Source organism: Zea mays, chromosome 9 (genome assembly GCF_902167145.1).
Source record: "Zea mays cultivar B73 chromosome 9, Zm-B73-REFERENCE-NAM-5.0, whole genome shotgun sequence".
Lineage (NCBI taxonomy): Eukaryota > Viridiplantae > Streptophyta > Magnoliopsida > Poales > Poaceae > Zea > Zea mays.
In genome coordinates, this window is record NC_050104.1 from 106,613,675 (window position 1) to 106,627,713 (window position 14,039).

General features: G+C 44.9%; 1 protein-coding gene across 1 annotated transcript; it reads right to left on the reverse strand.

The window, feature by feature from the left end:
- Positions 1–2,640: 2,640 nt before the first annotated feature.
- Positions 2,641–5,234, reverse strand: LOC100278695 (uncharacterized). The gene is made up of 3 exons (NM_001151887.3): positions 5,093–5,234; positions 4,036–4,948; positions 2,641–3,715 (listed from the first exon to the last, which is right to left on the reverse strand). Exons 2-3 carry the CDS (start codon positions 4,946–4,948, stop codon positions 2,961–2,963), a joined length of 1,668 nt encoding a protein of 555 aa, NP_001145359.2. The 5' UTR covers positions 5,093–5,234; the 3' UTR covers positions 2,641–2,960.
- Between the last annotated feature and the right edge of the window lie 8,805 nt (positions 5,235–14,039).

The following is a 14,039-nucleotide window of genomic DNA, read 5'->3' on the forward strand; positions in this document are numbered from 1 at the left end:
CGGAGGCGGGCGCGGTGTTTTCGGAGGTCAGGGGCGGGGGCGGTCTACACTCTGCGCTTAATTGTTAGTAGAGATTTATTGCATAAATTGTTACTAGAGTGAAAATCGGTTGGCATACTTAGAAGTAGTCTGTAAGTCGTCTAATTCATCTCTCTCTTGGGTGTTATGGTCCCCTTCATTTAGTATCAGAACTATTTGGCTTAATTTGGATCTTTGGCTTCACTGCTATTGAGTCGATGTTGTTTAGAGTGAGAAGGATAGATACCCATAGACCACTTTGACGATATTGGTTTTTTTGGAGAGCTAAAATGGTTTGCTATCTGGAAGGAAACAAACATGGCCTAAGAATAGGATTTGCATAGCAATGTTAGTGGATAGCCTTAGGGACTGTTTGGAAGCGTCAAAACGGGTTTATAAAAACGTGAGGTTCCAAACATACCAGTTTATATCCCAGATTATAGAAACTAGATTCTTAGTTTCTTAAAAACCAAGAAGCTACTCATCCCTAGCTAAAACCAGCTTTTTATTTGTTTAGTTACATCATGTTCTTGTTGGTTTCATTGAATTTACATCTATTGCCACCACTTTTTAAAATAGAGGAAGGGTATATGCTGGTAATTGTGAATAAAAAACTAGAAACTGAGTTCCTAACACCTCCACCTAACTTTTTTTTCATAAACCAATTTCTATAAACTAGGGATAGAAACTGGTTTTTTTAAAAACCGATGTGTTTCCAAACAATCACAAGAGCATCTCAGAGAGACTATCCAAATGGCTCACCAAGCCAAATTTTAGCTAATCAACGGCAAAATAACTCTCCAACAAACTAGCTATCTTACTCACCAAGCTAGCCGACTCTTCAAATTAGCTCACTCACTAGCCAAATTTGGCTAGCCACATGACTAGTCAAACTAGATATATAGTTTGTTGGAGTGTACATGCTACATATAGAGTGTAATATTTATGAAAACGTAAATAAAGAGTCAAATAGAGAGCCAAAAATGAAAAGTCTCTTGGAGATGCTCAGTCGATTGGATTAGGCATGCAGATCGCATCGACATCTAGAGAGTAAGAATAAGATTTGCTTAGCTATGTTAGCAGATAGCCGGTCATTAGGGGATATAACTAAGAGCTAGCTGATTGTTGGAGGCAGGAAGAAGCAGAGTTAGGGTACTAAATACTATGTTTTGATATACTTTGTCTCTAAACACGTACTGCTAAGAGTGATGTAAAAACACTACAGTTGTATCGTGTCATCTTAAAACCACAGTATTTCAAAACCATAATTTTCAAATACTTTGATTTCAAACACACTCTTAGTTCAACCACCTAGTCGTATATAAGTCGTCATGTTCATTCAGGACATATGTATATACTATATAGTATATAATTATATAACTATATATAAAGGATAGGGTAAACATAACATGAATTCTGAAATATTGATTTAAGAAATTGAGAGAAGATATTTGTTCATCCAAATATCCAACTAAAAACATCAAAGAAACACTTACTAGTTACTATCAGATACCACATAGCACACATTATCATGACGGCGACAGCCAAACTCTGTATGTATCAAAGGAATAAGGATTCAGAGGATGGCAACATGAACATAATCTCTATTGTCTACATGAACTAAGTCAGAAACATAGAAGGACTGAACACAATACAAAAGACAGAAGTGAATACGCCGGTGATAAAAAACCAGGAGCCAAGAGGACAGAGAACGACGACAGGAGAAGAGATTAGAGATAGAGAAGCAGAACTGCAGAAGGAAAGAGATGAAGACACCAGGAATCAAGGAGATTGGAAACAAACCGTCGTGTGCCAGGGTATATTACGACGACACCTCCTGACGTTTTGCCTCCTGTAGACAGGCCGCTCGCCAAAAAAGACCAACAGATTTTTTATAGGATATAAACCCTAGTCGCTAAGCACTACCTGATCCAGCGATTTATCAGACCTAATCGTCGACTAGTCAGACAACTAGGTCGACCAGACCACCTGATCGGGTCGGTTCCCTAATCGCCTACCCCTAAATCGACCAGCCTGACTAATCGCGATTAGTCAGACAACTTGAGATCACAGGTTGATCGAAGCTTCAAAGGGAGGGCGATCACCTTTGCTGCTGCTATTTCAGTTAAGTTACTAATCTCCTCCAATTCATCAATAAAGTGCCCTGATTACTAGCCTTATCAGGCTTTTTACTATGCAGCAATTTCTAGATGCAACTTTTCATATTCCCTCATGAGTTTTGTGTGTAGGGTTGTTTTTTTTGGGGGGGGGGGGGGGGCATCATGTCTCTAGCTGTAGACGTCGCATTGTGTTCCAAAAAAGTGTAGACTGATTTGAGGAGATCCATGGAAGAGAAAAGTGTTTGCTATTCAATGAATATCAAGGGATTTCTTTCTCATTGATCCCTTCCAATTTCTTTGTCACCAAGCCAACCTTAAATGCTTGTATTTCCGTTATCTTGGTAACACAAATGAAGTGATATCGTGTCAAAAAAAAACCGTAAACAGCTAAGGGTATTCCAGCATTGCATAAGGATTGACAGGCATATATATACGAAACAAGCCCTAAATATATTGAATTAACTTGCGAACAGCTGAAAGAATGAACATAATAAGTATAACAGTACAAGGCCAGAGGTTTTGCTGTTGATTGTAAGCTGTTATTCAGATGTCTCCTTTCTATAAAAAAGAATTGCTTTCCAATGGTATGTTAAAGGTGGTTCGCTACAAAATGATCAACTTGATGTAATCCACAAAAAGGTAAATAGCTGACAGTGCTTTCTATCTCCAACATATTCACAGTAGCTACTGCCTACCATCAACCTTAATCACAGAATGACTATTTCTGCAACTTGAGCAGCGACATGCAACTTGTCTTAGTCATTGCTACAATATCTTGGGGTGACCGAGGACACTGAAGGTTTCCTGCTACTTGATGTAGTGCTACATTTCTGATTCGAAACCAATGTTCCAAAACCCTTCCGGCGTCAGAGGCGGCGCGTACCTGTACCGATGCCTTGACACACCATCGTGGTGCTCACATCGTAAGCTTGTAGAGCCTGCACCATCGCCATCTGCACGACCACCAGGAAGAACAGCATCATAAAACTTCTTGCATTGCTTGCACTCGACACCTTTCAGGTTCTCCCGGTCAGCTTTCTTTCTCACTGATTCTCTATATTTGAAGTCTTTCTTTGGTGGATGTACCGATATTGTGTTTTGCTGCTTGGTAACTGGCATATTGGGGATGTGCCGGAGGGCTTGAGTTGCAATATTCAGATCTTGGGTTTCATCATCTGAATTGTCGAAATCCATAACTTGAGGAGAGGCGGCAAGTGCCAGTGCTTCTTCGGGAGTTGCAGGGTTCCTGATGGTATTCTTGACAGCTTCCAGAGGTGTATCAAGGAAATCATCGTGTGGATCAGCAACACCTTGTTCTTTGCGTGCACGGGTCTCCCTCCAATTTAGACATGGGCTGGCGACACTGGTTGAAGCTTGTAGTTTTGAATTGTTGGCAGAATGATTTGCCAATGGATTCATTGGGCGAGATGGCACGGCAAGGTGTGAGTTTCTGATTGGACTCCTGACTGAACTAGCATGTTGGGCAGCTTGGGCTTTGGCACCTGGAGCAGAGTCATTCTTCAGGTCCCTTGTGTTGGGAAGGATTTGGATGCGCTCCTTGTTTGTGTGCTCCAAATCTGAAAACCAAGCAGGTAAGAAAATGTAAAGGCATTGGTCCAATCAGTAATTCCAAGCGTATTTAGGGCACATGCATTTAGGAGTCCAAGTGTCCAGCATTGTTAGATCAATAAGAGCCAATTAACAATGATTTACTTAGGATTTTCATTTGAGATCATTGATCAGAATATCAGGCATAATTTGCATGGGACAAGAATACAAATCCCCACAGTTATTCCAGGACCCAAGTAGCATAAATCACGAACAAAGATTGATCATTCGGAAAAAAACTGAAGTAGCTCAAAGAAATTGTTTGATTGACAAATTCGGATAGCTGTACCTTTGAATTTCCTCTTACTTGGAGGACTTTCAGTGTTTCTTCTATCTGCAGGAATGTCCTCAGGAGGCTTGGAGCCTTCATGCTGGTCAATCTTCCCAAGAAGAAAGGTGTACTGAGACTTCAAATGCTTGTAGTTTGTCTTCAGCTGAGTGTAATCCTCAATCAAGTCCCTCCGCTTGCTCTGCTCCAGAAGCAGATTCTTATCCTTCAGGTCAACCTGCTGCTGCAGCCGCTGGTGTGCCTCTCTCTCCCTGACCACCTCAGCGGCCTTCTCCTCAATCTCCCTCTGGAGCTGACGTACCACCTCACCATTCCCCATCTCATCCTCCAACCTCCCCAGAAGCTGTTTCTTCTCAGATTCATGCCTCGCAGCCAATTGCTCAAATTCCTGCAGCAGCCGCTGATGTGCCTCTCTCTCCCTGACCACCTCAGCGTCCTTCTCCTCAATCTCCCTTTGGAGCTGACGTACCACCTCACCTTTCCTCGTTTCATCCTCCAACCTCCCCAGAAGCTGTTTCTTCTCCGCCTCATGCCTCGCAGCCAATTGCTCCGAATCCACAAGCTTCCTCTTCATCTCCTCAAGAGAGGTGCCCAGTTGCAGCAATCTCTCCTCCGCGAGCATCTTACCACGGCTGACCTCCTCCAGCTGCTTCACCAGGCCAGCCTCCGTCTTCCTCCACTCAACCTCACTGGCCTTCATCGTGTCGGCGAGATGCGCCTGGACAAGCTTCGACTTGGCCTGGATGTGCGGGAAGAGCTGGCTGCAGAAGATGAACTCCATCTGGGAGACCTGGTCCTTCACTTCCTGGATGGTGGCCACGAGAATGGTGCTCAGCCCGGAGATGTACTTGAGATCATCCGCCGGATCGACGCGGGCGCCACCGCAACCGACGGCTACCGCCTTCCCCTCCATCTATACATTAAAGAACAGAATCGCAAACTCAGATTCGTGCACTTGGCTAAACCCTAGAAGTTAAAATCGCCCAATCCGGCCGGATCTCACCGAGAAAGCACGTGAAATGCCGGATCGATAAGGGGATTAGGAGGCGGAGCTCACCTCGGGAACCCGATTTTGTAGCGAGATGATCCTAACAGTAGCCTTCCTCGCTGCCGGCCGCCACCCGCGCTCGCCTCAGTGCCTTACTCCAAATTTTGAAAAGGCTTTTCAAAAGTTTCCCTCTGCTACTGCCCGCTTTGGCCGGTGCTTTTCAACAGTTGATACCCTGCTTTCAATCTATATTCGCCCTATAGGCTATACCTTGTGATATTTTCAAAATTTCAGAATAACATCAGTGCTGTAATTTGATCAGACTCGTTCATTGATGTAGGCTCAACACTGGGAATATTTAGGCCCTCATTGGTTCATTTAGGGTGTATTTGGTTGCGGGACAGCCAGGACAGAGACGTCCTCTATCATTCCCTCTCGTCTCTCCAATTTTGAGGGATAACTGGGGACAACACTGGATAGTCTTGTCCTAACCCTTGACCCTGAACCAAACAACCTTATTTGAGGGATCGTCACATCCCGTCCCGTCCTGTCATTGCAACCAAACACACCTAGTCACTAGACTAAAGTTTAGTTACTAAAGTTTAGTCGCTAAAGCATCACGTTTGGTTCTAGTGACTAAACCTGACAAAAGAACATTAATTGTTGTGAATAATGACTGTATTAACCCTATTAATTAGTAGATGTTTGGTGCAACAAGAAAATGGAGATGGCAAATAAAGTAAAAATCCTACTTTAGTCACTTTTAGTCATCCTCTTGGTGACTAAAGAACTAAAGTTTAGTCACCCCACTTTAGTCACCATGTTTGCTTCTTTAGAGACTAAAAGTGACTAAACTTTAGTCACCCCAAACCAAACGGCTATTACTTATTTGTCATCAAACGTAGTTTCGTAAGTTTTATTGAGGGGCGTAACTAGGATTTTAGCGACGAGTGGCCTGACTTAATTTTTTCTAACAATATAAATCTTACCTACGAAGCGAGGTTTGAGCGGAAATGGACCGTCAGGTACGTCCCTTCCCCTCCCTTCCCGCGCGACCCTTCCCCTCCCATGTCGACGCTTGCACTCCCCAATGCCCCGCGCCAGCGCCCACTTCGGGGTCGGCGGCCACCTTCTAGGGGATCGCTGCCGCCCCTCCCTCCTCCCATTTAGCGCCCCTGCAGGAGTCTGCTCCCTCCCATCCTCCTCCTCTATGCGCGGCTCCGCTCAATACTAGTGGGCGGTCCAAGCCAGATCGCTGGCGCGCGGACAGTTCCGCTGGTGGCGGCTCCTGTAGCTCCAATGGGAGTGCCCCTTCTGGCCCTTCCTTCCGCGACATGGTGCTGCTCTCCCGGTCTTTGTCTCCGACTTGTCGGACTCCCAGTTCTGGGCCTCGGGCGTCGCTGTGTAGAGAGCTCCAGGTCGCGGTTCCCCAGCCGTCGGTCGTGGGGGAACTGCAAAGTGCGTCGCTGATGATTGGCAGACTGTGGAGTCCCGGCGTTCCAGGCGGCTGCGTCTGAAGGCTAGCAGATTCCAGCGCCCAGCACCTGCTAATCTTTTTGGCAGGTGCTTCAATTGCCTCTCCCCAAGTCACCTGGTCTGAGACTGCCATTCAATGATTCAAAGACAAGATGCTTCAAGTGCTGTGGGCTTGTGCATAGGGCGTCCCGCTGTCCGGTGGCTCCAGTTCATGCTCAGATTTTCACATCTGTTCCCAAGCAGACGGTGTGGTCCCGTCTTGGTGTTCCAGGCAGAGCCTCTGTTTGGTCCCGTCTTCAAAATCAGCAACCTCCTGGGACCTTGCAGTCTGTCTGGAGCAGACTTTCCCCTCCGTCATCTGGTGGTCTGTGCCAGACGAGGCGATTTGTTCATCCTGCATCGCCTCGGAAGGTGTGGCGGAGGAAGACTTCGGTGGCTGCAGTCACAGGCAACCAGCATTTGATTCAAGGAATGGCTACTTACCATGCTGGGGGCGCTGATGCCGTCACTATCAAGGGTCGTTCTCGCCGGTGTCAATCTCGCAAGAGGCGAAACCCCCCACCCCTCCCAGAGATGATGGGAGCGGGAATTATATGCAGCCCCGTTTGCCATGGCCGGAGCCAGCGACTCCGCGCGGGCGAAGAAGGCACGGTGCGGATGCGGTTGGCCAGGGGGTCTCGGTTTGACGGCACGGTACCGGTACCGACGACTAATCGACGGGACAGAGAAATGGGGGAGAGAGAAAAGAAGGTCCGGCAGGGAAATTCACCTCGGGTGGGGCGGGAACGGTGGCGAGGCTGTGCCTGACGGTGGCGGAGCACGGTCACAGACGGCGGCCGAGCTCTACCGGCGACAGGTTCGGGCGCAGGAGGCCTGGCGACGGGGAAACTCCGGCGAGCTTGAAAAACAGGTGCGCGCAGCTCGGGTGAGTGAGCAGAGGCGAAATGAGCGAGGCAGAGGAGAGGTGGGGGTGTGCGGGGACTTGTAGAGGGGGTCGGGGTGCCGGTTTGGAGCTAGGTGGCGATGTGGACGCAGCGATCTCGGCGTGCGTGCGCGCGGTCCGCGCAGGCGAGCGGTTGAAGGAGGGGGAGGAAGGGACTAGCTAGCGGGGCCCGCAGGACAGCGGCACGGACATGCGAGCACACGACGGGCCAAAGCGCCGACAAGATGACCCCACAGAACAGCGAGAGGGAGAGAGGAAGAGAGGCGTGGGTCGGCACCGACAGGCGGGGTCCGCCTGTCAGAGACCGAGGGCGCGCGGGCGCGGGCACGCGCGCAGCTGGGCTTAGTGGGCCGATTGGGCCGAAATGGCTTTTCTTTTTTCCAGGGATTTTCCAATTGCTTTTATATTTATTTTCTCTAGGTTTTCAATTCAAATTCAAACCAAGTTTCAAATTCAAGCTAATTCAAACATGTGCAACAATTCAAAGAATATTTAAACTCAGCATGATGTACATTTCATGACTCATAATGTTTTGGCCAAGAAAAATAAGTAATCCCTCCCTAATTAAGCTAAATCTACACAAAAGGAAAAAGAGAGAGAGAATCTAGAGAGAGATAGAAACTAGAGTGAGAGAGAGAAGAGTAACACCTGAATTTGGATGATAATAATAAAGAAATTTTATGCCCCCCAAATTCAGGGTGTTACAGCTTGCTGGCCTACCATTAAGGAAAATGTGATGCAGGTTTTGGCAACCATTTGGGACAGGAAATTTGGTCACTTTAACAAATTAAATTCAGCTCTTGTCACCCTTATTCCAAAAAAAAGGAGGGTGCTGACCAAGTCAAGGACTTTAGGCCTATTAGTTTAGTGCATAGCATGGCCAAGCTAGTCACTAAAATCCTAGCTAACAGACTGAGAATAAACTACAATCTATTGTCTCTCAAAGGCAGAGTGCTTTCATCAAAGGTCGGTTCATCCAAGACAATTTTATGATTGTGCAACAAACTGACAGACTCCTCCATCAGCAAAGACAAGCAAGAATCCTTTTGAAGCTAGACATTACTAAAGCCTTTGACTCAGTATCCTGGCCTTTCCTCCTCTAAGTTCTACAAAAACTGGTGTTTGGGTAGATTTGGACGGATGTTCTGAGTGGACTGCTATCTACCTCGTCCACACAAGTAATGCTTAATGGTGTTGCTGGTGAAAAAATTCAGCTCAAAAAGGGCTTAAGATAGGGAGACCCCCTCTCATCTATGCTGTTCATACTTGTCATGGACGTGCTAGGCTGGTTAATTTCAAAAGTTGGTCTAGAAAATCTGCTGCAACCATTGTCTTCTATACCTTTGCAACATAGAGTGTCCTTGTATGTTGATGATGTGATCATGTTTTTGCATCCAAAAGAATCTGATATTCAACTGGTTCTCAAAATTATAGAGATTTTTGGAGAAGCTTCAGGGCTGAAAACCAACATCCAAAAAAGTTGTGTGTACCCAATTAGATGTGGGGAAGAGGAAGTGGCAACCCTTCAGGAGTTTCTCCCTTGTGAGATCTCTTCTTTTCCCTGTAAATACCTTGGCATGTCTCTGACTTTGAGCAAGTTTCCAGAAATCAAACTCAATACATAATCGACAAGATTGCTGACCAGTTCCCTAGGTGGAAAGCTGACTTGATGACTAGAGCTGGAAGAAAAGTGCAAGTTCAATATGTTATGACAGGAATGATCATCTACCTTGCAATGGCGGTGGACTTACCTCCAAGAGCTCTCAAGGACATTGATAAAATTAGAAAAGGATTCCTGTAGTGTGGAAGAAAAGAAGTCAGAGGAGGACATTGCCTGGTGGCTTGGGGTAGAGTGTGCAGGCCAGTTGAGTTGGAAGGTTTGGGCATTTTCAGCCTTAAAGAATTTGGTTGGGCTCTGAGAATGAGATGGTTGTGGCTGGCTAAAGTGGAACCTAATAAACCTTGGGCAGGACTCCCTATGCATTTTCCTTCAAAGGTGAAATCCTTCTTTCATGCTATCATTCACACGGAAATTGGCAATGGATGCTCGACAGTTTTTGGGAAGATAGATGGAATCATGGATGAAATGTGATGGAGATTGCTCCTAGATTGCTGCTAGCTGTGCCAAGGCAAATTCAAAACAGTAGAACTATCCATATATACAGCTCTAGCAAATAGAAGTTGGCTAAATTGAAAGCTCTCTTGTGGGTTTTGGTGTTTAGATGACAACCCAATTAAAGGACTAACAAGTGTGCTAAGTGTTGAACAGGTGCTTTATGTAAAGCTAATATGGTTCAACACAAGTGAACAAGTGTGATGGTCCAAAGACTGAACTATTTATAGATAATGGACATCACAAGAAGGATGGGCATTGCTTAAGTGTGACTCGATGTGCATAACTCAGAGACAACCGATCAAGCCAAGGATGGAAGCAAGAAGAGCTTCGAGGTACCGAGTGCATGGGAGAAAGTCAAGGAGACCAGGAACCCAAGGCCAGGGGTGAAGAAGAAGACTTGCAGAATCAAGGTTGATCGAGTTAAGAAAAGTTATGGTGCATCAAGGAACACTACATAAGGACATGACTTACAACCAATGAGGTAACATCTACAATTATGTGGTTTAAGTCATAAGGCTCAAGATCAAGCTCAAGAAGTGAACAAGGTCACAGAAAGGAGAAGTTGTGTCAAAACCAGAACTGGAAGCAACCCAAAAGAGCTAAGTGCACCTTGATCTCTAGTTTGGGTTGTTCCTAGTTTGGAGATATTCTATGTGACCTTTGCAGGATGTTGGAGCTCAGAAATGTCCATCTAGATCAAGTCAAGTTGACTTGATGATTTATAAGTCCAACATCAATCTCAAACATGTCAAATGCTGAAGAAGTGAAAATCAAAGAGAAGGTATGTTTCTAGACTTAGTACATTGGTTTGTGTGTACTAACATATTTGTCTAAGTGTTAGAAACAGAGAAAAGAAGAAAAGAAAGGAGATGCAAAAGGCTTGGCTGTACGCAACCAAGACTCAGCTCAGTCTGGCACACTGGACTGTCCGGTGGTGCACCGGACAATGTCCGGTGCGCCAGACTGAACTCCGGTGAACAGGCCGCTCTCGGGAGAAGTTTGGCAGCATACGACTATAATTCACCGGACTGTCCGGTGGTGCACCGGACTGTCCGGTGAGCCAACGGTCAACTGCCCCAATGGTCGGCAGCGCAATCAGCGGGCGACGCGTGGCCTGAGCCAACGGTCAGTTGGCACACCGGACTGTCCGGTGCGCACCGGATAGTGTCCGGTGAGCCAAGACGATCGTTGCTCCAACGGTCAGCTGAGCCCGATTTAGAAGGAGATCGCGCACCTGACAAGCTACAGGACCTGTCCGGTGGTGCACCAGACTGTCCGGTGCGCCACCCGACAGAAAGCAAATATTGCCTTCCAAAATGAATTCTAACGGCTCCTAGGCCCCTTGGGTCTATAAAAGGGGACTCCTAGGCGCCTCCATCAAGGACACAAGTGCAGCCAACAATTATATACATCACTCGGATCGATTCTCTCTCTCACTCTCGTGTATATCTCTCTAGTTTGTGTGAAGGCAAAGTTATAAGCCTTTAGAGAGTGAAGAGGTGCTGCAAAGAGCTAGAGCAAAGTCTTGAGCGCATCGTTACTCTGCCGAAGTGCTGTCAAGAAGATTGTAAGCAGCCACGACTTTGTTGTAACCCAACTCAACATAGTGGAAGGCTCTATTTGTCATACTGACAGATCTGAGCAAACGGAGGAAGGAGTTGAAATAGACTCCAAGCCCAGGTGTGGCTAACTCTAACGAGGACTAGGCAAGCATTTCAGGCTTGGCCGAACCTCGAGATAAATTCTTGCGTCCGTGTGCTTCGCTCTGCATTGTGTGCTGACTCTCTGTCTTACTCACTTTTTATATCTGCACTTCAACACTTATCTGTGGTACAAGTTGTATTTGAAGTGAAAGGCATTTTGAGACATGATCTTTCATTCCACTGCGATCTGGTTCTTGAGTAGAGTAAGAACTAAAGTTTTAAAGTGATAATTTTTATTCGCCTATTCACCCCCCCTCTAGGCGACATCCAGATCCTGTTCCCGGGCAAAGGGAACTTTCAATTGGTATCGGAGCTAGGCCTCTCAAGTGTGGGCTTAGCCGTCCGGAGATGATGATGTCGTCACAAGAGGTAACTGTAGAACTTCTTCTAGGCGATGGCTCTAATTATAAATCTTGGTCTGTCTCTATTTATAATGCCTTCATGCATGTTGATCTTGATTTGAGACAAATCTTTAGTAGAAGTATTTTTCCCTCCAATTTTAGTCAAAATCCTTCTAATGATGAACTAAGATGTCTGTCTCTCAATCACCATGCTTGCAACATCTTAGTTGACTCACTTTCTAGAAGTGCCTATTTTGCAATCATGAGTAGTGATAGTGATTTATTTGTTGATGCTCATGATCTATGGACCAAAATTAAGTTAAAATTTTTTAAGTCCATATGCACTGCTTCTGCTCCCTCTATTGCTGGTAGTACTAACTTGTCCAAGGGAGAAGAACGAGAGAGATGGACACCAAGCGATGGATCCACCTCACCGACAGGTTCATCTCCCACTTGTTATACATGTCTTGTTGCTAACGATGAGAATGGAGATGAAAGCAATCATGAGGAGGAATATGAGGATGAAGAGTCTACATCATCACAAGGTACATTTTCCTATTTTGCTTCCACTGACAATAGTGACAGGGAAAATGAGATCGACGATGTAGAAGAAGAGGAGATTCGTCATTTCTACACCCATCTCAACAAAGAAGACAAAGCGCTCTTGGTTAAGATGTTGAGAAGGAACAAGGAACAAGGCGAGATGCTTCTCAGGCTCGAGGAGACTCTCATCAAAACCAACGACAGCCTGGAGAAGATGACCAAAGAACATGAGGAGCTAAAGTGCTCTCATGATGATTTGGTCCAACGGTATGATTCAATTTTAATTGAGCAAAGAAATAATGATGATGTTTTATCTAATGTTTATCAACTTAAAACTGAAAATTCTATGCTTAGGAGTCAAGTAGAAATGATAAATTTAGAAAAACTTGCTCTAGGTGAAAAGTATGATATGTTGTCATATTCTCATAGTAAACTAGTTGATGACCATATCATGCTTGATGTTGCTCATGAGGTTGTAATTACAAACTTAAATTCATGTGAACCTCATTCTTGCACAAGTGCACATTTGGATAATATATCACCATGTGCTAACCCCTGTCGCTCAAAAGGAAGCGAATGTTTGAATGAGCAACAAGTTGTAGGGTCAAAAAGGAAATTGCTTGGAAACAAGAAACAAAGACAATTAAGGAGAAGATGCCTTGCTCGACTTCCTCAAGATATCTACGAACACGTGGTGAAGAAGCTTGAGGAAGGAGAAATCGCAGCAAGGGTCAAACTCCTTGAGAAAGATGTTCCTAAAGCAATAAGTGAAGCAATCAACAAGAGACAAGAAAAAGGTAATGATTCAATTAGTCATGTTATTTGCACTAATAATCTCTCTATGTCATCCAAAAGCAAAAAGAGAAGAGGAAAAAGGAGGTGCTTCAAGTGCAAGAGATTAGGTCACCTCATTGCTTCTTGTCCGTACAAAGACAAGGATGAAGGGATAAGGAGATGTTTTGGATGCAATGAAAAGGACCACATGATCACCTCATGTCCGGTCATAAAGAATCAAGGACATGCACCCTCCAAGATGACCCTCACCAAGGAAAATGATAAAAAGCAAGCGTCATGTCGGGTTGAGCGACGTTTCTGCTATATGTGTGGTGAGCATGGTCATCCACCTGAGGTATGTAATAAAGGTAAGGTTCCTAAGCAAGTAAATTTGTCTCAATCTTATTTGCTTAGAAGACCCAAACCATACACTTGTGCTAGATCAGTAATGAGATCACCTAGAACTAGCACAATTGCTATTTGGATACCAAAGGCTCTTTTGGATGATCGTTATGGACCCATCCCGAGATGGGTACCAAACTGTGCCAACTAAACCATGCAGGTGCCTCGAGATGGACTGGAGACCATGAGAGAGCTTAAGATGGTTAATTCAAACTCTATGCTTAAGTTGTTGATTTTTATTGTCTATTCATTGACCCAAGGTTGAATGATTGTGCAATTCTAATACCATGTTCATCTCAAGTTAAATAAGTTGTAGAGGTCTTGAATCATTATTGGTGAATCAAGCAAAGGACCTTGATGAGAATATGCAACTTGCTCTCCAAAGGACGGTACCCGGGTATCTTAAGTACATTATTGCAAATCAGTATTGCTCCTAAGTTGGTTTGTTGTGCTACCTATCCTTGGAGTAGTTATGCTTTTGAGATTGCCTGTGTTATCAATGGTTAATAATGATGCTTGCTTAATCATGACTATGTGTTCTATATGTCATATCTTTTGAATCTTTCAATGGTAGCTTCTCAATCGATATATTCACTATGATTAACTCTTTTTGTGTTAATGGATAAACCTGTATCCTTTTGTAAGACATGCTATTGTATTTAATGATTAACCTATGTGCAAGCATGACATCTTGGTTAGTCCATGTTCGCATAATTAC

Coding starts and splice junctions, on each gene's coding strand:
- LOC100278695 (NM_001151887.3), bottom strand. CDS start 4,948: ATGGAGGGGAAGGCGGTAGCCGTCGGTTGCGGTGGCGCCCGCGTCGAT. Junction 3,716..4,035: donor AAGTAAGAGGAAATTCAAAG/GTACAGCTATCC, acceptor CTTGGTTTTCAG/ATTTGGAGCACACAAACAAG.